Source organism: Bidens hawaiensis, unplaced genomic scaffold (assembly GCF_021521415.1).
Source record: "Bidens hawaiensis isolate Kalapana, Puna unplaced genomic scaffold, B.hawaiensis_p1.1 tig00013745_1, whole genome shotgun sequence".
Classification (NCBI taxonomy): domain Eukaryota; kingdom Viridiplantae; phylum Streptophyta; class Magnoliopsida; order Asterales; family Asteraceae; genus Bidens; species Bidens hawaiensis.
The window spans coordinates 298,716-322,001 of NW_027492170.1; the positions used below are offsets into that span (position 1 = coordinate 298,716).

The 23,286-nt window shown below is 32.6% G+C and overlaps 2 protein-coding genes and 1 long non-coding RNA gene across 3 annotated transcripts; all 3 read right to left on the bottom strand.

Annotated features, from left to right (window-relative positions):
* Positions 1-4,334: 4,334 nt before the first annotated feature.
* On the bottom strand, positions 4,335-5,556 carry LOC143544762 (uncharacterized). Its single transcript, XR_013137307.1, has 3 exons — positions 5,410-5,556; positions 5,050-5,110; positions 4,335-4,824 (listed from the first exon to the last, which is right to left on the bottom strand). It is a non-coding gene; the product is annotated as an uncharacterized LOC143544762 (long non-coding RNA).
* A 4,321-nt stretch (positions 5,557-9,877) lies between these two features.
* Positions 9,878-10,588, bottom strand: LOC143544769 (uncharacterized). The gene has a single exon (XM_077036787.1). The coding sequence runs from the start codon at positions 10,586-10,588 to the stop codon at positions 9,878-9,880; it is 711 nt and encodes a 236-aa protein (XP_076892902.1).
* A 42-nt stretch (positions 10,589-10,630) lies between these two features.
* Positions 10,631-12,027, bottom strand: LOC143544770 (uncharacterized). The gene is made up of 2 exons (XM_077036788.1): positions 11,685-12,027; positions 10,631-11,598 (listed from the first exon to the last, which is right to left on the bottom strand). Exons 1-2 carry the CDS (start codon positions 12,025-12,027, stop codon positions 10,631-10,633), a joined length of 1,311 nt encoding a protein of 436 aa, XP_076892903.1.
* Positions 12,028-23,286: the final 11,259 nt, after the last annotated feature.

The window sequence follows — 23,286 nt, forward strand, 5'->3', positions numbered from 1 at the left end:
TGCGCTACCTAGTTATCTCCTGAAAGACACGTAAAAACATTTGAATCAGTATAAACTGAGTGAGTTCACAAGTTTTAGTAACTTGATAAATCGTATTGCATCATAATCTTGATACAAATCATTCTGAAACATAATTCTGGTAGCATCATTAAACACATGCTTGGTAAAACATAGTTATATCAACATATTCTGATAAAATCGTTCCGCGGGTTACGCGCGAACATTTCTGGGAACTGTGCTCGTCTGTGTAAGTGGCGCTGCCACTACGAGCTAAAATAACGTAATACCGTCCCGCGGGTTACGCGCAGACACTTCTGGAAAACTGTGCTCGTCTGTGTAAGTGGCGCTGCCACTACGAGCGAATATATGCTGTAATACCGTCCCGCGGGTTACGCGCGGACGTTGTGCCGGAAAACAAGGCGCTCGTCTGCGTAAGAGGAGCGACCTCTACGAACGGGCTCAAACCCATAGTACTGCCCCGTGCTAGGCACTCGTCTGTGTAAGAGGTGCGACCCCTACGAGTGGGCGGATCAAACCAGCAGTCCCTACCCTTAGAGTTCCAATGGTAAAGTGATCACTTACTCGAATCTGGTGCACTATCATCGAAAAACCATAGATAACTGTTCGCATTGCTCATCATGAAACATAACTTAAACACGTAATCGTTTGCTCAGCTTGTAAATATACCATGATAAAACATTATTTAAGTACGTGTCCCTCGCCCCGAAAACAGTTTAAAATAGTGAAAACAGTAAAAATGGGGCTGTGAGACTCACCTGTGGTTCTTGTTAAGGGATTAATCGAGATTCGGGTTTTCTTGGTGTTGGCCTCGGAATCGAAGGTCTAGAATACGATTAAATAACAATTATATATATTAAGATCAAGATATAAGGGTTGGAAAGTAGATCTCAAGGTTATAATCTAGGCTTACCTAGTAACAGGATCGGAGCTGGAAACAATGGATGCTTGGGAAAAGATTAGTGCAAGTTTGTAGTTCTTTGAAGTGTGTTTTGGGTGATAATTTAGGCTACAAATTTATAGGCAAACTCAAGGGAACATAATCCCTTGCTTTAGGGAATTGTAATCTTTTGAAATGATGATAAAGTATGGAAATTATTATTATTTATTAAAAAGAGTAGAAAAGTAGATTAAAGATTCTGATTTGATATGGACAGGACATGCAGGGCTGTGGTTGGTGAGAGTGGGTGGCTGGCAGTTGACTTTTACAGTTTGCTTTTTCAGTGCTTTAGACAGTGTACAGTAAAAAGTAGAAGTTTTCTGAAACACGCTACCGCCCTCTTTTGGGCGGGGACAATTTCCTTAAATCTGATCATTTTGACTAAGTGTTCTGCGTATAACTTGGTGCGTATAGCTTCCTGCGTGTAGAACATTTCTTTGCTGCGGGTAGGTGCGTAACCTTCTCGCAGTTAGGGACATTTGAGTTTCATTTGTAGATTCTCCAGGTGGTTTTGGTATTTCAACATAGTGATCAGTCATGTTGAAGTCAATTCCATCCTGGAGCTTCAGACAAACTAGCTCTCAAAGTTCCCGCCATGCGGGTAGGTTAGTTCCCTTCCGCACGCGCATAAACGATGTAGGATGCACCCGCCTTAGCATCATGCGGGATGGTCAACCCATAGACAACATAACGTTTAAGTTACATGAAAACATAAGGCCAATACGTTCACGCATGGCGCATATAACATATGCTCACGCTGGTTCTTAACATGGTGCGCTCGCGCAGGGCGCACATAACACATGCACGCGCTGACTAACATGGCGCGCATAATATTTACAATCACCTAATTATTAGGTTGATTACTTAGTTTAAGGGGTTGGGAAATTTACCGGGTGTCACATTGGTGGTTGATATTAGTGTGTGCATATCAAGGAAGAGTGTGACAGGGTGGTAAAATTACGATCAAATTAAGGTTTGTGTGAAAAGTGAAGCAAGCCGAGAAGAAAGTAGTTTTCTTTGTTTTTGTTCTTTTCTTTTAACAAAGTAGCAGTTGCAGGAAGGGAGCAGGTTTGTTTTGAATCCGTGTTTTAGAAAGCAAGTCCGTTTCAGCAAGTTGCAAGAAAAATCTGATGAGCAAGTAGGTCAGTCAGATCAGCAAGTAGGTCTGTAGCAAGAAAACCTGATTAGCAAGTGGGTCAGGAGCAAGAAAAACCGGTTAGCAAGTAGGCCGAAAACTGATTAACAAGTTGGTCAGTAGAACAACGTTCAGCAAGAAAACTGGTTAGCAAGTTGGCCAGAGCAAGTTCGGAGCAAGTAATCTGATCCTATGATCAGAAGTAAGAGCAAGAAACCCAGTACGGGTTATAGCAAGAACAAAATTAAATTCACAAGAATTTAAGCAAGAGAAAGAAACTCGTTTTCGAGTTAAAGCAAGATCGTTAGCAAGAAAGAAAGAACAAAACAAGAAACCTCAAAGCAAGAAAGTTTAGCAATAATTCATCAAAAGAAAGAAGTAAGAAAGAAAGAAAGATCTTAACAAGAAAGAATGATAAGAATGAGCAAGAAGCAAGAAAAGAAGAGAATCTGTCGGTTTCAAGATTAAGGGGGAATATTGAAAGTTAATTTTGAAACGGTTCATCAAGAAAGTTGAAGGGGCTAAGTGAAAGAATTTTAGTAAGTTTATTTTGGTACATTTATTTAGTATGGTAAGAATAAACTAGTTATTTAGTTTCCTAGAATGAGTTGTCTTGTTTTGCAAGTTGTTAGTTTAGTATAAATAGATGGTTAGGGTTTATATAATTTGTAAGAGTCAAGAATTATAATATAATAGAGAAAGAGTCGATCTTGGTTGAGATCAAATATTGTGTTCTTGGGCCTGATTTCCAACACCCTACTCGTGATTGTTACTCATCAATTGCGAGTCTCTTGAAGTTCCCGAAGTCTTCTATATGTGCAAGTATGGGTTCTTTCAGAAAGATATACATTTAATCGTTCATGCAAACTGACACAATGTCAGAAGAATTTCCAGCATTCTCGACCGTACATGCTCTTGTTTCAGGTATGGTATTGGGTGCTAGGCTAATCCCATTGGTACTTCATGCTTCGGCTTTCGTACTATAGGAGCCAGACGGGTTCACCTGGGTGGTCCAAGTCTGTTTTAAGGGACATACATATAACATAAATCCTCAGTCATCAGCTCTCGTGCTTCGTTTTTGGATTCTCCATTTTTGGTTTTGTTATGTGTTGTAATTTCGTTTCAGATTTGTAATAATGCCCTTTCTGTATTTCCTTTCTGATTATTTTCAATGTAGTATAATCTGATATCTAATAAAGGAGATTAATATCGGTTGGCCTACAATCTATCACCTTCTGGATAATTGCATTCTGAACTTTTAGATTACGATGTGGTAAATGTCAAAACGATTTGTCCCCGTAACTCTAGATTTAGGCTTTCAAGTATTTTATTTAAATAAACTATATTTTGTTAATGTTATAAGCAGACGTGCAAAGCTTGGTCCACGAATGAGTCACCTAATAGTGCTAAATAATAAAACAAAACTCCTACCGACAAAATACGTGAGCAGATTTCACGCACATGACAATCTATTAAGTTTTCATGTATAACATGAGTTGTGTGGACTTTCTTTTAGGGAGGTGGAGGTGGAGGTGGGCTGTGGGTACTAGGTAGGGCTCTCGGATACCCTGGGTGAATACCCTGGGTACACCGCTATCACCCCTTCCCCCATTTTCTTTTTCGGGTTATGATTACGGGGCCAACTGCCTGGTGAGTGGTGAGTGAAATCTAGCCGTTAGCACAATAAATATTGATCGTTGTAAATTAATTTTGATTTTGTTTTTGTTTTTTATATAAATAAACTTATACTATCTATTATTTTTCTGCACACTAGTTTACAACCATTTTTGTTTTCTTATATTTCTCTAAAATTAGTACATTTTTCTCCAAAAATTCCACTATGTCGAGCAACCAAATCTAACCCGAAACAAGAATTAGAAGAAGACAACAAACATGGAGCTATGAAGAAAAAATGGTGTTGGTAAAGGCTTGAGAGTTTCTGAAGACTTGGACCCTTATGAACCAACGGATATTGGGTTATAGCAATGAGTTTGCAACTATTTTGAGTTAGAGAGAGGATAAAGATCGTACCGTACACCAAGTGTATTCGAACTGACAAAATATGATGAGATTAGTTAACGCTCGTGATACGCTAAAAGTGAAAACGAAAGTTAAAAGTAGATGAAACTGAGAATAGTACTTTTATGTACCTTTTTAATGAATGCAATGCTGTTTAATTATTTGTGACTTTTTTAAATGAAACAAGAATTTTTACCCGCGTGTTGCAGCGGAGTGTTTATACAATTATTGAGTGCCATTACATATATGTTTAAACCCATATTAATGGTTTCTAAATCAGTTCTAAACAACCATTTGATGACCAAAAACAGTTCACAGTCTCACACAACACAACAATGGCTCCTAAATTGCGACTGCAACCCTTAACTTGCGATGGGAGTCCCCTAAACACATTAGCAGGCCTCAATCGAGTTAGCAGCTCCCTGCTTCTGCGATTTAACTGAACCATCGCCTGCTAGAACATAGGTTTCACCTACAAATTGCATATGATTACATTTTAGAAAACGTTTTTGACGTGCGATTTTAAAAGTGATTATATAATATCTCAATTAGAATCAGATGCAATAAATAATATCTAAAGTTATGTTTAAAAAAGGGGTAAGTAGCCAGGAAACCTTTGAGAAGATCTCTAAGAATGCAATTGACCAGTAAGCTGAGCATATTGCAATGACTACCAAATTGATAAAAGAAGGCAATGTTGTTGAACAAAAACCTACATCACATGGTAGAATGTCTATTATATTCTTTTGGGTTGGACTTTTGTTACAACCAAGACTAATTTATATCTTAAATAATATGATGCATATTCATAACTTAGCACTTACTTATCTAGTAATTAGCATATCATCTAGGCCAGTAACATCAATATATACTCCCATAACATGGTCACCTATAATAAGATATAAAATATGATATATACTGAGACCGGGAATAGTACCTAAACAAAGTGTGGCCATTACACGTCGTTGCAAGCTGCAGCCACTTTTACACAAGCGAACCTGTAAATCAATCAGTCCAAATGAACAAACTGAAAAGAATAATATACATGTAACATCAATTAGAAGGAATTCGAGTGTGTGAAACTTGAAAATCCTCAATAGCAAAGTAGCTAACATCAACATAATAAAGTTTGCAGCTTACAGTGTTACAATTCTATGGGTTAATTTGTCCAATTCTAACACCCTTATGATATCATTGTAGTCTTGAATTATATGTTCATAAGTTACCCGAATCATCTAAGATATATAATAAAAAGGCCATAATTTACTATTTATGTGAGAAAAGGAGAAAAAGTTACCGAAGGTGGTGATGGATTACTCTGGCGGTAGATATCAGCAGAGACCATGGGACCGATGGCGCTGCTCTACCTAAAATCGTAGCTAATAAAAGAATACAGACGTAAAGCCATCTAAACTTTAGTCAACATTAAACAACAATAAGTTTAATGTGATTACTAAGGTATCAAAGTCAAAACAGAAATAAGCTTGAAACTGGTACTTGAGTGTAATGAATTTACTAGTAAGTATATTTAATAGAGATCCAAGCCACGGTTCAACTTGATTACACATAAAACTTTATTGTTACCTGCGCACACAAAGATATGTTTGATTTTTACACAATATAATGAAATTAAAGCATAACGATGGACTTCGATATGACGTCGCACCATCTCCACAAATCCTAATAATCTACCTTACCTGAACTCTACCGCGTGTTCTCTACGAAAGCATGATTGAATAGAAGCTAAAAGCGGAGTTGTTCAAAGCATTACACCTGCAAAAACGATAATATATCGCCCCAAAAAGTCATGCTCTCGTAAATCAAAGAACAGGAAACCACCATTTCTCATCTTTCCTTTAAGGCAAAGGAATCTTTCTAAATGATCTTATTGGTGAATTACTCGTCATGCTTCCTTGTTCCACACTTCCGCCAAACAAAAATCCGTCTATTTGGAACTGTCAAGTATTTCCTATAATAATAAAACAATGGAATTTAATTAAGAACACAATTTTGATTTGAAAAAAAAAATCATAAAACTTTTATTTACACGACATAAATGTGATGGTCTTGTCAAAAGAAAGTTAAGCGTACGTATATACCTAATTAATTCAAACAGTCAAGCACTATATTTAGGTAGGAATAACTAAAGCTTTAAACTTGAAGTAATAGAAGAATTAAGGCAGATTTTGGTACCATAAACATCGAGTGTTTCTTCGAGCTTTCGATTGAAATGAGCAGATGCCGCTTAATCAAAGTCGTCTCTTTCAAATCCAAAATCTCGAACTGGTCGTAAGACTTGATATCTATCGATGGCCGGACGTGGGATGTTGAGGCTGTTGGTACCGGTGATGGTGGCTCATGTGAAGTAAGTCGGCGAGATGAAGAGAAACTGTGGAAAGTTGGAAGTAAAGTGATAGAAGATCTTGGCAATTGCATGTCCGGATAAGAATGAGAAAGGTGTGGTAATTGATGACATAATACGTGACCAAAATTTTGGTTTTTAATATGTATATAGTTTATGCACTTTTATTTATTTTTTTTATGTTTTTAAAAAACATATTAGTAATTTTTAGTTAAAAATTTAAATGTTTTATTAAAGGAAGTGACACTACCTGTTAGGTTCCTCCACCGCCCTTAGAACTACGGCTTTTATGAAAGCACACTTTTGTTGAAAAATGACACTATTGCAATTTTGCACGTTGTAATAATGGAACCAAAGTTTTATTTATTTTTTTTAACGGCCAACAAATATAGAATGGTTAGGTATTTCGTACAGGGTGACCCAACAACAAAAGACCACCATCAGCTGGCCCAACCCAGTCGTATCGAGCCCTTAAGCGCCTCCAAGTTATCTTTAGTTTCGGGGAAACTCACCTGCCTGAATGCCCACAGGTGGTAAAACTCGAAAGCCCTCAGGATCGAACTGGAGCTCACAAAGATCTCACTCTTTCTTCATTGAGTCACCTATGTCTCTCCCAAAGTGTTCTAAGTGAGGATTGAACTTGAGTCTCCATTAACAAACATAAGTTTCCTCCCATTATACCACATTATAAAGGATAAAAATATTTATTTAATTAAAACACATAAAAAAAGTATCTTTGTGGAAAAAAAAAAAAACTAATTAGCAAAGCGTAATAAAAAATATCTTAGTGAAAATGCAAGAAATAGGTAAAAACATATAAAAAATTAGGTTAATATACAACTTTTGAGTTTTAGTATAAGTAAAGGTAAATTGTCATTTTTTTACTAAAATGATTTAAAAGGGTAAATTTGCAGTTTTTGATTTAGGATGGAGCAATATGTAATTGAATTTATGGACTGAGTAAATATCGAATTAACGAGAGTTTGCAATAGAAAATATGCAATTGAATTTTCGGGGAGGGTAAATATGTAATTTTAAAGGATTTGAAGGATGAAATATGCAATTGTCCTTAATTAAAATTCAAGACTGAAGACAACATAGGGAGTAAGGTAACGCAACTGTGGTTAGAGAAATTAATTTCTTTGGGATGTGGGGGCTTATATGGACGAGGTTCCGAGAAAATATGCGTGCAACCACCATTGAATCCTAACCGAACGCTTTAAATAAATGTTTTATGTAGGCTCTAGTTGGTTGACAAGTCAGGATGGTGCCTGAGTCGAATAAATTGAATACTGACTTGCAATCATTTACTTCCACTTTGAATTTAGATGATGAGGAAATTGTGGCTAAAGAAGTAAGTACGGATAATCAAGACATGATTATGATTGTGACCGATCTAGCATAGAAGGTACTGCATTTTGATGAAATGAGCGAGGAAAAGCTCTGTCTCATGTTATGATTGTCATGATTTAATAGGAACATAACAAATCAACAAAGTTTAAGTTGGATTTTTGTGAGGATCATACAAGGATCGGATCGCTTGAATGAACGAACGAATGAAGGAGTTAAGTTCGAGAGAAAGCATGCATCAAGCGTAGATGGAAAAATTGCTTTGAGTACCGCGATAGCATGAAGTTGAGAATGCATATGTTTTTTTCTCATTCGAAACGGGGTAATGTGGTTCTAAACAACGGTAATCTCAAAACTTGCTCAATTGCAACCAGTGAGAAGAAACATATTGACAGTTCGATAAAGTCGACTACAAGAATCAAACTCAAAGAGTTGCGAGCGTCACATTGTGTGAAAGGTCTTGGACGAACAATGAAAGTTGGTATTAAGAGGGAGGGTAAAACTTGGTGCAATACCAACATATGATGGTGTTCAAAGGTTCAACGAGCGACCAAAGAAAATAACTTGGTGCTTAAGTTATTTATTGTTGTAGTTATTTAAATTAGAGGTTTAGTATGTTTATGCTTCCTAATTTATATGTTTCTTGTTTCTTAAGGGTCTAGATGCGTGCATTTGTTTTTGTTAAGCATTATAACGAATCACGTTTGATTTTTATTAATAAAAAAGAATCATATGAGTTTTATGTAATATCATGTTCGGTTTCTTGATTCACCTTATCAAAGAAGTATAACATAAAGTGTTATACTGAATTCATTAATTATTGGAGGATTCCCAATCTTCAGTTTAGTTTGAGAATCGTTTGGTTACTCAACCACAATAGTGTAATATTGATATGGCTACATAAGATCAATTCTAAAGGAGATGTGTTTCCTTGTAAGCTTCATCATGTTAGGATAGATCGGGTTTAAGACTCCATGTCAAAACTGTAAAAATTCAGGAGGTTGGGGAATGAGAGACAAATAGACAGTAAGTAGCCATAGTGAGACAGATAGAGGGTAGCCATAACTTTTGTAATTAAGGGGTAAATGTAATACGCATATCAAAAAGTTGGATTAGAAAATAACTCATTTTAAAAAGAGAACTAGGGAACTTCCTGATAAACAAGCCAAGTACTGCAACGAGAAAGTCCTTGCGGTCCATAATGTAATACATATATCCAAAAATTGAGAAGGCATGATGCAAACCATAACGGGAAAGTGCTTGAAGTTCGCTATGTAAAAAACTTCTATTACATATACACAATAAATGATGTATTACATATACAATTGTTTTTCCCATTTTTATGTACAATGCATATATGCAATATATCTCGAATTAATATATAGATCAAATAAGAAAAGTAGCATCTCATATATGCAATATATTATGTATTATTCCTGCAATATATACATTGGCGGCAGGCCCGGCTTTGAAAACCGTTAAAAAAATTTGGGCCGAAGGCGAGTATAAATTCGGGCCTTAAGACTTAAGTAAAATATAAAACTCGATAACTCATACGATGATAATTGTAATTTCAATACACAAAACATATAAATTGTAGCAAAAATAATCTAATTTACATACCTAAACGAAACGTGATGCTCTCCTAGCATTTTTAAGCAAAACCCTCGATCAAGTCTTGATAATTTATGCTTTCCAATACATCGCTCTCAATAGATATCAACGCCAAGCCGTTAAGTCTTTCTTGGGACATTGTGGACCGCATGTAAGTCTTCAACAACTTCAATTTTGAAAAACTTCTTTCAGCCGAAGCCACGGTTACCGGAATAGTCAATAACACTCGATACGCATTTACCACATTAGGGAAAAAACCATGTTGCACCACATTGTTTAAAGCATCGAAAAGGTGTGACAATATCACTAGATAAAAATGTCTCAAATAACTTCAACTCCAAATAAAGCTCATCGGCATCAACATCGGACTCGTCTCCATGCTTTAATGCTTCTTGAAGAGTATAACAACACGACTTAAGTTTTGTTTCATCAAGCGTCTTCAGTTTTTAGGAAACAAAAAACCAGATAGTTTTTCGTATTGTTCATATTGTTTAAATCTTGTTTCAAGAGAAGCAATCGCTTGGTCGACGATACATAAAAAGTAATTAACTTTAAAGTTCTCCTCGGGTGAAAATAAGACTTCTTGCTCATGAGACTCGTCAAATTGTTTTTTCCTAATAATCGGACGCTTTTGAGAGAATACCGGATCAACACCCATTTCAATGGCAATTTTTGTAGCTTCATCAATAGCCTTAGAGAAGCCCACTTCTCTATAATTCTTGAAGAATTTAATCAAAATTTTCACTTGTTTAATAGCAACATCGAGAATCATATTCTTGGATTGCAATCTTTTGCTCACGAAATTCACCGTTGATAATATTTCATACCATATGACAGTTGCTAAATATAATACAAACTCACAAGCTTCATTCTTTGACAGCGAACGAGCATCGCTTTGAGTTTTAGTATCGGTATCGGTATTGAGGTCCCTAACTTCAAGCAAAGCTTCTCTTACATCAATAAGTTGAAATCTAATCGGTTTAACACTATCCACACGACTTTCCCAACGAGTAGGACACATTGACTTAAGAGTCAATCCTTTAACATTGTCTTTTAAAATCGCCCACCTCTTAGTAGAATTAGCAAAGACGGAATAAATCCGTTGTATGACACCAAAGAATTCTCTAGCTTTAGTGCAAGTATTACCCATGTCACATAATACAAGGTTAAGACTATGACAACCATAAGCGGCCTAAAAAGCTCTAGGATTTATATCTAAGAATCTCTTTTGAAGTCCTTGATGTTTTTCTTTCATGTTTAATCCATTATCATAGCATTGGCCACACATATTATTGACATCAAGACCAAGAGACTTTAATTCTTCAAGTGTAATATCAAAAAGTCCCTTACTGGTGGTATCATCAACAACTAGAAAACCTAGAAAAGATTCCTCAACAGTAACCATATTAGAGTTTAAATTGACATTGACATACCTCACAATTATCGACATTTGTTCTTGGTGACTTATATCAGGAGTACAATCGAGGATTATAGAATAATACTTTGCTTGATTTATCTTCTTGATGATTTCTGATCTAATCCGATGTGCTAGCAAACCTATTAACTCGTTTTGGATGTTGTGCCCAAGATAATGTACGTTTAGTTCATCATTCATAATACGTCGTATATGTTCTTTTATAATTGGGTCAAACTCTTCCAACATCTCAATCAATCCCAAAAAGTTTCCATTACTTTTTTGATATAACTTCTCGTAGGATCCCCAAAATGCTAAACCATTTTTAGCAAGAAATTTCACAAGTGCAAGAATCCTAAAAATAACTTCTCTCCAATAATCTCTTTCTTTCTTGAATTGCTCGTATGCTACTTTGTCAATTGTTTCCTTACATTTCAACCTTTTACGCATTTCAAACCATTGTTTCATATTCTTCAAATGTTCAATACTAGATTCATGATCTTTAAGTCTAATGGAAGAGTGTTTCCAATTCGCAAAACCATCGCTATCCAACCCACCTTTCGGTTGCCATTTTCTAAAACGTTTACAACAAAAACAAAATAGCTTGTCAACCTCTTTCGAATACACTAGCCATACTCTATCACAATTCTCCCCATTAGATAGACGTCTTGTATACATGCTTGAAGAAAACCGTCTTCCAATTGAATTCACCGGACCCTTATGAATAGTCAAATCTCGTTTTAGACCTTTCTCAACCAAGATATTGATCATGTACGGATTAAGGTTATCCCAATTTCTAGGATAAAAAATATCAATATTGTATTCCTATTACCTTCATCCAAATTAACACCTTCCATATTAACATCAACATCATCTTCATCCAAATCAACATCATCTTTATCCACTTGATCATCCACATCAATATTGTCTTCATTCACAGGACCATCCGCATCAATATCATCTTCATCCACATTGACATTACCATCAACATTTGCTTCAACATTAATCACATTATCTTTATCAACGTAAACACATTCTTGTTCTTCTTTTGAAGTTTGAGGTTCTTTTTGAAAAAACTTAAATATATCCCCAACCTGAGACTTTGTTAATTCTTTCGCACGTTTCCTCCTTTTAAGTTTTTGACTACCCGATGGATACTTGTATTTACGAGGCATTTTTTCTAAAAAATATATAAAGATTATATTAGTTAAATATATAATCATCTAATAATATAATCTAAAAAAACCTACTGTGCTAGTCTGCTAAATATATAATATACTATATATATATATATTAATATATTAATATTCTAACATAATTTAACTAACAGTCGTCAGTCGGAGCCTCGGTTCTTTAAATCTAACATAATCCTCAACATAAATACAATCTAAAATCTAAATTATCACATATTAATTACAAGAAACAAACCTCAAGTCTCAACTCAACAAGACGGACAGTCGGAGACGGACAGTCGTAGCGGCGCTGTGAGACCAAAGATTGAAAGAAGCCTGCGTAGCGGCGCTGTGACTGGCCGGAGTGGGCCGTGGACGCCGACGGATGTCACGGCGGTAAGGGTTTTAAGTTTCTTAGTTTCTGATGATCGTCGTTCGTATCGTGCCTCTTGGTCTCCTAATTCAAAACCAGCACCAGGTAACAAAATCTGAAAATTATAAATGGTTTATGGGCTTTCATATTTGGGCAATTGGAAATTGTAATTGGGCATTGTTAAAAGAAATCTGAAATATAATTTATATATAAAATATATAAAATTTTTTTAAAATTTTTTGGGCCTACCGCGGAGTCGGGCCTAGGTCAGTTGACCACTCCGCCCTGGTCAATGGCCGGCCCTGAGTGGCAGATCCAGGATTTTTTTCCTATAAGTTCACATTTTTTCGATGTTCAAATTTCGCACAATCAAATGTTAAGTTTTTCAGACTGGTCGGTCATTGTTGTAGAATGTTATATAATACGATACCATAATAAAACAATATGTTAATCAGGGCCGGCCCAACCATTTTGGAGGCCCAAAGCAAAGTGAAAATACCGGGCTCTTTCCTATTTTTTAATCTTGCATTTGTGTGTATAATGTTGTGAATTGAGGAGAACTTTGAATTAAAATGATGGAATAAAGCTATAAAAATCAATGCAAATATGACGTAAAGAACATAAAGAACTAAAAAATGATATCAGTTAAAGAATTATACCAGGTTTCAGAATTAAACACTCCTTTTTAATAAAATAAGTTGAAAAATCTTTGTCACAAATTCATATTCAATTTTTCATATATATTGAATATAATTTTCAAATAGAAATTATTATTATTTAATTTCATAAAAAGTTGGATTTTGATTAACCTTTTGGGGTGAAAGAAACCAGATTGTAGAAAGAAGTGGAAACAAATGTACAATTCATGAATTGATGAAACAAGCTAAAAGAAACCAAATTGTAAAAAAACTTGAAATGATATAAAACTCAGGAAGAATCGAACAAGAGACCTTTGGGAACCAAAATGGGTTTCCAACCACCAAACCACAACGACAGTATGTTTAACTCAGTAAATGTAATTGATATATATATATAAATGTTTTTTTAAATTGGGGGCCCAAAGCCCTAGTTTTGGTTACTAAAGCTAACGGGCCGGCCCCGATGTTAATTTAAAAAACATGTAAGGTCATTAAAAATGAAAAAAAAATGTTATAATAAATGAGTTGTAAATGCATGATGTGTGAATATGTGTGGAAATCATCATAAACAAAAATGTGATTTTTAGCTATTAAAAACTCAACTAATTACATACACAATGTTGGTTTACAAAAAGTTTTTTTTTTTTTTTTTTTTTTTTTAACTAAATTGGGACTTAGAAAGACTTGGACTTGAGACCTTCTAAGTAAGGGTGAGGTTATTCTAACAAGTGCACTATGTTTAAGAATTGTAGGAATAGATCTTGACCATTGGTGTGGTTATCTAATGGCCAAGATGGAAAGTTGTTTTAAATCTAGGTGTGCTATATTTTAATGGCATAACTATAAGGAATCATGGTTAAAATAGTCCACATTGTTATAAACACATGTAGGTGCAACAAATGATTATTTATGCCAACTCCTACGTTTTAGCAATTTTAATATCTATTCCTTTAAAATAAAATCACATGTAATACATATTCTTTTAAAATAAAATACCTGAGACTTTTTTTCAATTATGAAGGAGAAACAAAGTTGTATTCTTCTTCCTCAAATATTACCCAAACTAGCATTAGAGCCCATGTAACTATAAGGCCCCGTTACCGGTGCCTCACTTTGGATGTTAGATTTACTCATAAACACAGCTCTACAAATCAGAGTTAATTAAAACTTTTGTGGAATATAAAAACTTCAAACATAATATATTACATATCTTTCAAAACTTGTCTTAAACAAGCATTCAAAGTCATTTAAAGATAAACATAGTCTTTAAAACATCGTAACATTTCCTTGAGATGCCAGTATCTTCAATTCCATGCCATGTGACCACCTCAAGTGAGCTGCCTCATCCTACTCACCTGCGTGCATACTAAAAGTCAGCTACGCTGAGTGAGTTCTAGATCATTTATGCATTCGAAGATACACTTTAAATACTTTACTTATTACTTTCATTTCATACATTCATACATACGTTCATACTCTATTAATTCTATACTATATACTTACTGTCATTTCCATCTCAGATATTATTAGGGTCTAATCCCTTCATTTTCTATCTCAGATATTATTAGGGTTTGATCCCTTCCTTTTCTTTCTCAGATAATATAAAGGTTTGATCCCTCTTGTTTTCTATCTCAGATATTATTAGGGTCTGATCCCTCTTGTCTATCTCAGATATTATTAGGGTCTGATCCCTTTCTTCTCGATCTCAAGTATTATTAGGGTCTGATCCCTTTCTTCTCTATCTCATATATTATTAAGGTCTGATCCCTTGCTTCCTATTCGTTCATACATACTGTCTTTACATGCCCATTAACATACATATACTTTCTTTAACATTCACACATACTCATTTATCATATTTATATCTTTCCTACAAATTCATCTTTCATATACTTAGCTTCCTTATTAGTATGTGCAATATCCGAAGATCTTTCACATACCAACAAGCTTTCATTCACAATCAAGACATACATTAATTAACATATAAATCATACATGGCATACACTTACCATTTAAGGTAAGTCTATTAACTATTACATCGAGTATGCACACAACCCCGAAAACATAGCAAGGAATAGGGCTAGAAACTCACCTGGGTTCTATTACATTCTCCGTTAATCGTTATTCCTCTCTTTAACTGTGCTCAGCTAATTGTACATTAATTACATGTATCAATACTTGTCCTAATCACATTATTCAGGTTTCACCTAAGTCTGGTCTTTTCTAATAGCATTGTATTTAAATACCTTGAATTCGAATGGTATTAGAATACATTTGTATTCTAATGATCACGTTGTATTCTAATGATCGCATTGTAATCTAATGATCACATTGTAATCTAATGATCACATTGTATTTTAATGATCACATTGTAATCTAATAATCTCATTGTATTCAAATGATCACATTGTATTCTAATGATCACATTATAATCTAATTACACTATGTGATTGAATATATCATTGTAATCGAATGATATTGTAAGGCCCCGCTACCGGTGCCTCACTTTGGACGTTGGATTTACTCATAAACGTAGTTCTAAATATCAGAGTTAATTAAAAACTTTCACGGAAAATTAGTTAGTTAACCATTCGCTACAATCATCCATAATTTGTCTTTTAAAACATAACGTAAATATAGTAATAAAACATCATGACCAAATCTTCATATGCCAGCTTCGTCCAATCCTGCCATGTGTCCCCCTCAAGCTAACTGTTTCAATCTATTCACCTGCGTGAATACAAAAAGTCAGCTACGCTGAGTGAGTTCTAATTAATACAGGTAACATACAATACGTTCTTATAATACATACTTGACCTTCTTTACCTTCTTTCATACATACGTAAATATATATATACTTTCATTCTTACTTTCAAACTTTCTTTCTTTTGTACCTCATATTTTATCTTTCTTTACATACATACTAACATGTTTTAAAGAGCCTTTCGCCCTATAACCTAACATATATTATTAGGGTCTGCCACCCTTAAAGAGCCTCTCGCCCTATATTACCTCACAGATGTTATTGGCGTCTGCCACCCTCCTTCACAGATATTATTAGGGTCTGCCACCATTCTTCACATATATTATTAGGTCTGTCACCCTCCTTCACAGATATTATTAGGGTCTGCCACCCTTCTTCACAGATATTAGTAGGGTCTGCCACCATTCTTCACAGATATTATAAGGGCTGCCACACTCATTCACATATATTATTAGGGTCTGCCACCCTTTACCGTCAATTCCTTCATTTCATACTTTCCTTTCTTTTTATAAATTTTATATACTTTCTTACATACTCATTAATCATTAACATACATATATCATGCATACAACATATATAGACAATCACATCTCTAAACTATCTCCTGATTGTACATGCAATATCTGAAGATCGTTCATGTACCGTCAAGCATTCCTTCATAACTTTCACATATAACTTAATAGGCATACACATACCACTTAAGGTAAATGTATTAACTGATCACATCGAGTATGCACACAGCCCCGAAAACATAACAAGGAATGGGGCTAGAAACTCAACCTGGATCCTATTACGCTGGCCGTTAATCGTTATCCCATTCCTTAATTGTGCACGACTAACTGTTTTAAATATATATATATATATATATATTTGATAATTAACCGTATAATTGATTAAGTTGGTATTTTATATGTTAATTAACCGTAGATTTGATTAAGTTGGTATTTTAGTTAACTAATGTATTTTCTAAGTTGGGCTTGTTTGTTAAGCTCAAGATGATGGGCTAGTTTGTTTTAAATAGGATATGGGCCTAGCACTTGCGGGCTTAGTTAAATCTGGTCCAATTGCTCATCGTGGGATCTGGGCCTGGCTGGGTCAGGCTCACAGTCCATAACAGACCATTAAGTGGCCGAGAACACTACACAGAGAACTTGTGACCGAGAACTCATGGTGACCGAAAACCCTTGTCACCGAGAACTCCATAGAGTGACCGAGAGCCCTCTGTCTTGACTGAGAATCCTCAGTTTTGACCGAGAACCCTCAGGTCAGATGTTTACAGCTCATCTTTCTATCTTTTCGTTTCTTTCCTTAGCCTAGTTAGTTGTTATGGGTCCATATCATGAATTTTAACCACTTATCTCCACCATTCCTAACCGTTTAACACCCATTAACCCCACGACTTCAAGATCTAACCCGTTTTAGTTTTAAAGTTTAAACCTTTATAGTGTTAAAACGTTATAGGCTAGATCTAGGGTTTATCTATGAGCCGTATATTGCCACGGGTCCATTAAGTTCATTTTAATCATCAAGTTTGTATTTTTATGAAACATTTAGACATGATCTACGCTAGGGTTAAGTTTCATGGCAAATCGTTTATAAAAACGTAACCTTTAATCGTAGAGAACATACCTTTTGTTTCTAGGTTACGACTAGCTTTGGTTATGAACCTTGATATTGTCTTCAGCTTGTATATCAAAGATTTATCAAAATAAATGTTTGCTTGATCTCACTTAACCTCCTCTCTCTCTGTCTCTCTATCTCTCTCTCTCTGCCGTAAATGGTAAGAGGTGTGTGTGTTTTAAGGTGTAGAATGGATGGAAAAAGAAAGGATTAGGGTTTAAGGGGTATTTATACTTTCTTAAGCCCATGGACCTAAACCCATCTTTCCTTTTTGGTCCATAATTAACTCTATCTAACAAGCCTACTTATCCTTCTATCTTTATTATTTTACTATTCCCTTAATAACTTAAGTAAACTTTCCTGTCATAACAGATCAATATAACATATTATTATTCGAAATTTCGGGATGTTACATATATAATTGTAATCGAATTACACTATGTAATCGAATATATCATTGTAATCGAATGATATCATTGTAATCAAATTACACTATGTGATCGAATATATCATTGTAATCAAATACCTCATTGTAATTGAAACTCACATTGTAACCGACCATAAACTCATAACAATCAATTTAAGCTTCACCAAAAACTCGAATCAACCCTTGATAAAAAAAATCCAAGAAACTAAATATGATAAACTTTATTATATTTGAAAGTGATTGGTATATATTATACTTATAATTTAACATATATATGTATAGTTTATTAAATTAACCAAAAATTTAATTGATAGATTTAAATCATATATTTTTAATTTATAAATTTATGACAATGTACAAACAAAAAATAATTAATCAATAAATCATACCAAGTGAAGTCTCACCAATAGCAAAACTATAAGTAGGGTATGGGGAGAGTGAGATGTAAGCACATCGTACCTCTATCCAAAGGGATAGAGATGTGGCTTCCAAAGAGACCCTTAGCTCTAAAATACATATGTATGCGACAATATAAAGGAAATCAAAGTTTAATAATAATATAATTAATAATAGCACATTAGAAAAAGATATAATAATAATAAATATGAAAAAGAATAATAGATAAATGGATTTATTTTAAAATAATGGATCAATTTTTAAGCATATGTTTATAATTTAATGATTAAAAAAATTACTTTGTAAACTAAAAGCATATTAGTGTTCTTTTTAATTTATAATCTTCAACAATATACATAGCATAATATGTTAATAATAACATTTAAAATTATTTTATTTTATTTAATAAACATGGTTTGTTGTAGATTTTTGGATTCACCAAATATGTTGTGAAATATATTCTAACAATGTACATTAGTATTATATGTAAATATTTATTTGTATAAAAGTGTATAGATATAATACAAATAGAGTTTAAAGAAAAGTGAATTATTTAATTAGATATAATATAAATGGAGTGTAAATGGAAAGTGAATAATTATTGATATATGCCATATATTTGTATTGGAGGGAAAAAAATTGTGAGTATTAACCACAAACTGACACGTGTCACAATTATTTTACTTTATTAGAATAATATGTAGATAAATCAACAATAATTTTAATATATAGAATCAATTAGAGTTTTATATAATGAATCGTTTTATGATTAGTTGTGTTTTATATTCATATGCTAGCTTTAGAAACTCGTGTATTACATGAGATAAATTAATGTATAAACTAGGATATAGCCCGTGTTACACACGGCTAGAAAAACATATCAACAAACCTTATAAATATAGACAACATATTCAACCAACACAAATATGTTCCGAGTAAGATGATACTTTTCGGTTGGCAAAAGTAATAACTAATTAATCTTTATACAATAGGTATAAGAGATCAATATGAAACTTTAAAAAATATAACCAGCAGGTTACCAAGATTATTTTGCAAGTCTCGCAAATATTATAGAAATATGTTACTTTCAAAAACTCTTTATCAAGAGATGACAACAACTTCAATGGAATTGGTTTGCGAATGTTCAAATCATTACCATTTAGCAATCCAAACAAACTGCAAATGACAAATATTGTTATTAAGAAAAGTAACATATTCAAAAATATTAATAAAAATATATATGAAGAAATAAACAGACAGTAATTGTTATATAATTATTTTTATATTCAATTTCAAATAAGTAGTCATTGATAAATATACGGCTGACATTCGAGCCAAATAAATGTCTTTGTTAATTATTAATTGAAATAACATGAGTTTCATTTCAACATTAATAAATAAATAAAGATATATTTTATTATAAGTTATGTTTTAATTATACTTTTGTTTTATTTCGATTCAAAGGTCTTTTAGTTAAATGCATTAAGTTAAAGCGAAGCAATAAATTTTTATTCTACTAATTTCACTAATTAATTATAATTAAACTAATATATAGATAATTATAATAACTTTAAATATTTAGAAATGGTTATTAAAAATATTTTTTTTATTTAAGCCATGAATATTGAAAAATTATGAAATGATCAAATTAATTAAAATTCGGTTTTTGAATAACTGGTGAAAGGCAAACTATATTACATATTTTTGTAAACTTCATATAAATGGTGAGAATCCGAATTGAATGGTGAAAATCGGTTTCTAAAATGTCATATTAAATATGTATTATTTTAAAATGTAAAGTACGATAATATTGGAAAGTATAATAATGTTTTAAATTGCGTTGACATTGGTGAATTAACTGGCAATGATATTAAATTTCAAATGAATCAAAACGATTAAAATATGTTAAATGGACTTCGTCCAACAACAATATATAATGATTATATAAAAATAAAATAAATTACATGAATTTTGAAAAATACATAATTACATGAATAATAACAAAAATATACATAAATATTAAACAAAAAATAAGAAATCTTATCAACAAATTCTTAATCAATGTAATTAGCTACATCAAGTTGGAGACATAACCTGAAACGAGAAAATTGAATATTAATATTAATATCACATAATAAATAAATTATCAATTATGGAAGCTTTGAATTATGTAAACAAATATAAAATTGATGTTCTAATTGATAACCGGAATATTTGAACCGCGTTATCGGAAAAATGAAATAGGGAAAATCTCTATTGTATCTTCGGTTTTGATATAGAACCTAAAGAGATTATAAGAAATTATATAATAATTAATATAAATACAAACAAAAACGGAAAACAAAAACAATTGTATATGAAATAAGGAATAATATGAAAATCGGACATTAGAGTAGCAAATAAAACCTTACCGGAAACCGTAATAACTTCAAAATATCAATTTAATCTTAGATTTTGATAAACAACCTAAAGAGAATATAACAAAATCATATAACAATTAAAATAAATAAAACCTTACTGCAAAATTATGTAACATTGTTGGCCATTAGAGCTTATAGGAAAATGATTAATCCCCATCTACATTACCGGAATATTGATTAATCCCCGTCTACATTACCGGAATATTAGAGATGGTGGAGGTAATAAGCCGAGAGAGAGAGAGACACACACAGAGAGAGAGAGAAAGATTAAAATGATTAGGGTTGGAAAATTTTAAGGTTTAAATATTGTGTATGCAATGTTTTTAGACCCGGAGCGGATGCCGACCGGACTCCTTACCGGGTCACAGGTCGGACCGACCCAGGAGGGCGGACCGGACATTGACCCGGATGACGTAATAACTAATAGTGTGTGTGTGTATATATATCTACATATTCTAATAAAGTAAAATAATTGTAGACACGTGTCAGTTTGTGGTTAATCCTTATAATTTTTTTCCCTCCAAAACTAATGAATGACATAAATCAATAACTATTCACTTTCCTTTTACACTTCATTTATATTATATCTATTAAATGATTAAATTATTCATTTTTCTTTGAGCCTTATTTATATTATATCTACACACTTTTATAAAAATAAAAATTTACATATTATACTATTATATATTAATTGTTAGAATATATTTCACAACATACCTTGTGAAATCTAAAAATCAACAACAAAATGTGGTTGTTAACTATTAAAAATAATATATAATTTTAAATGTTATCATTAACATATTATACTGTGTATATTGTGTATATGTTGAAGATAGTATATACCAATCACTTTTCAAATATAATAAATTTTATCATATTTAGTTTTTTGAGCTTTTTTCTATCAAAGATTGCTTCGGGTTTTTTGTGAAACTTAAATTTGATTGCTACTGGTTAAAAGTTGGTAAATATATCGTTTGGTACAAATTAGCTACATTTCGCTCAAATTTGTTACGAGTAAAAAATTGGTAATTTAAATATTTTTAAAAGTTTTATAATGCAAATAGATTAATCGTTAAACTTATTACGAGTTCAAAGTTTTGACTTGAAAATGTAAAACCAGTGAAAGTTAGAATTTTAAATGTGATGGGTTTCGAATTTATTTTTAAAGACATTTTTAGAAATAGTCAAAGATTCTGGATTTTGCACATTGAGTATTTTTTCCATTACTATTAAAATTTAAAAAAATTGAAAAACACTTCAGACATGCCACCTTCAGGCATATCAATGGTTCTAACTTTTATCAAATTAGAGACATTTGTTTCAGCATTAACATTTCCTTGAATACATTCAGAATGTTGTATGTGAAACATGTCAAGCAAAATTATACTCAAGTGAAGCAAAACATTCACAAAATTAAACGGGTTAACATGTTATTTTTTTGTTAATTGGCAAAGGCAAGAAGGCCCTCAAACTTATTAATTTTGTTTATGGTGTAGCTCAAAACTATTGTTATATGAGAAGTATTCTCCGAAATTAGTTCATAACCAACATTCTTTCAATTATACATATATGATACCAAGCATAAATTTTCAATGGATAAAGTGTTCTTGGGTATGTTTTTGCACGTGCATTATTTTATTATATTAAGTTCATTTTTTTGGAAAAATTATTTTATGATATAAATAAAATCAATTTATGTATAGTGATACAAGCATAGATGTAATACATTTTTCTATATACATTATGTATTGCTTTATTTATAATTATTATTTTAATTATCCCGTGTGTTTCACGGGCTCTAAAGCTAGTGTGTGTGTGTATATATATATAACATATTTTTATATATAATATGAGTTTTTTATTTTTTGGGTTAATATCCATTTGTTTATTATTTTCTCAAGATTTTGTATTTATTTTATTGATTTTGAAGTATTGAATATATATGATTCATTTCCTTTTAAGGATTAATTTAAGTTTTCCATTTATAGCACATGTACACCACACCGTATGTCTAAATATATGTTTATTTTTCTAGAGAAAGACATCATTAGAGCCTGATGGAATGACTAGATGGGATTTCTTAAAACATTTATCTTGGTTTCACACCCGGTTTCGAATCCCGTCCTCATCAAGTATTTTTGATTTAATAAAAAAGGTTTTGAGATGATTTGGCAATAATAAGAAAGGAAAATATGTGACTTGGCAATGATGTGGCATTGATGTGGACACCCTACTTGAATGACATATGGAACATTGTATTGCTTTAATAGTATTGTAAGATTACAATGAACAATTAAATACAAATAAAAAAAAGATAATTAAGTCTCTTTATAATTATATGTAAATCAAATGTATTAAAAAAATAGTCATTTTATATCATCAAATATATTTGAATTATAAATCGAGAATGAGTTGCTCTACCATCGGTATACAATAATGAAGCAATGCCACTGGAAACAACATTTAGAACAATGAGGTCTTCGATGTGAAAGATGTAGCTAAAGTCTTTCACAAAAATGTTATACATTCCATACCCGGCCATAGACAAAAAACACTAGATTTTTCTTTTTGAATAGCTTTCATGTTGTCTTTATAAACACACTGTTGTTCAAGTATCACAATAG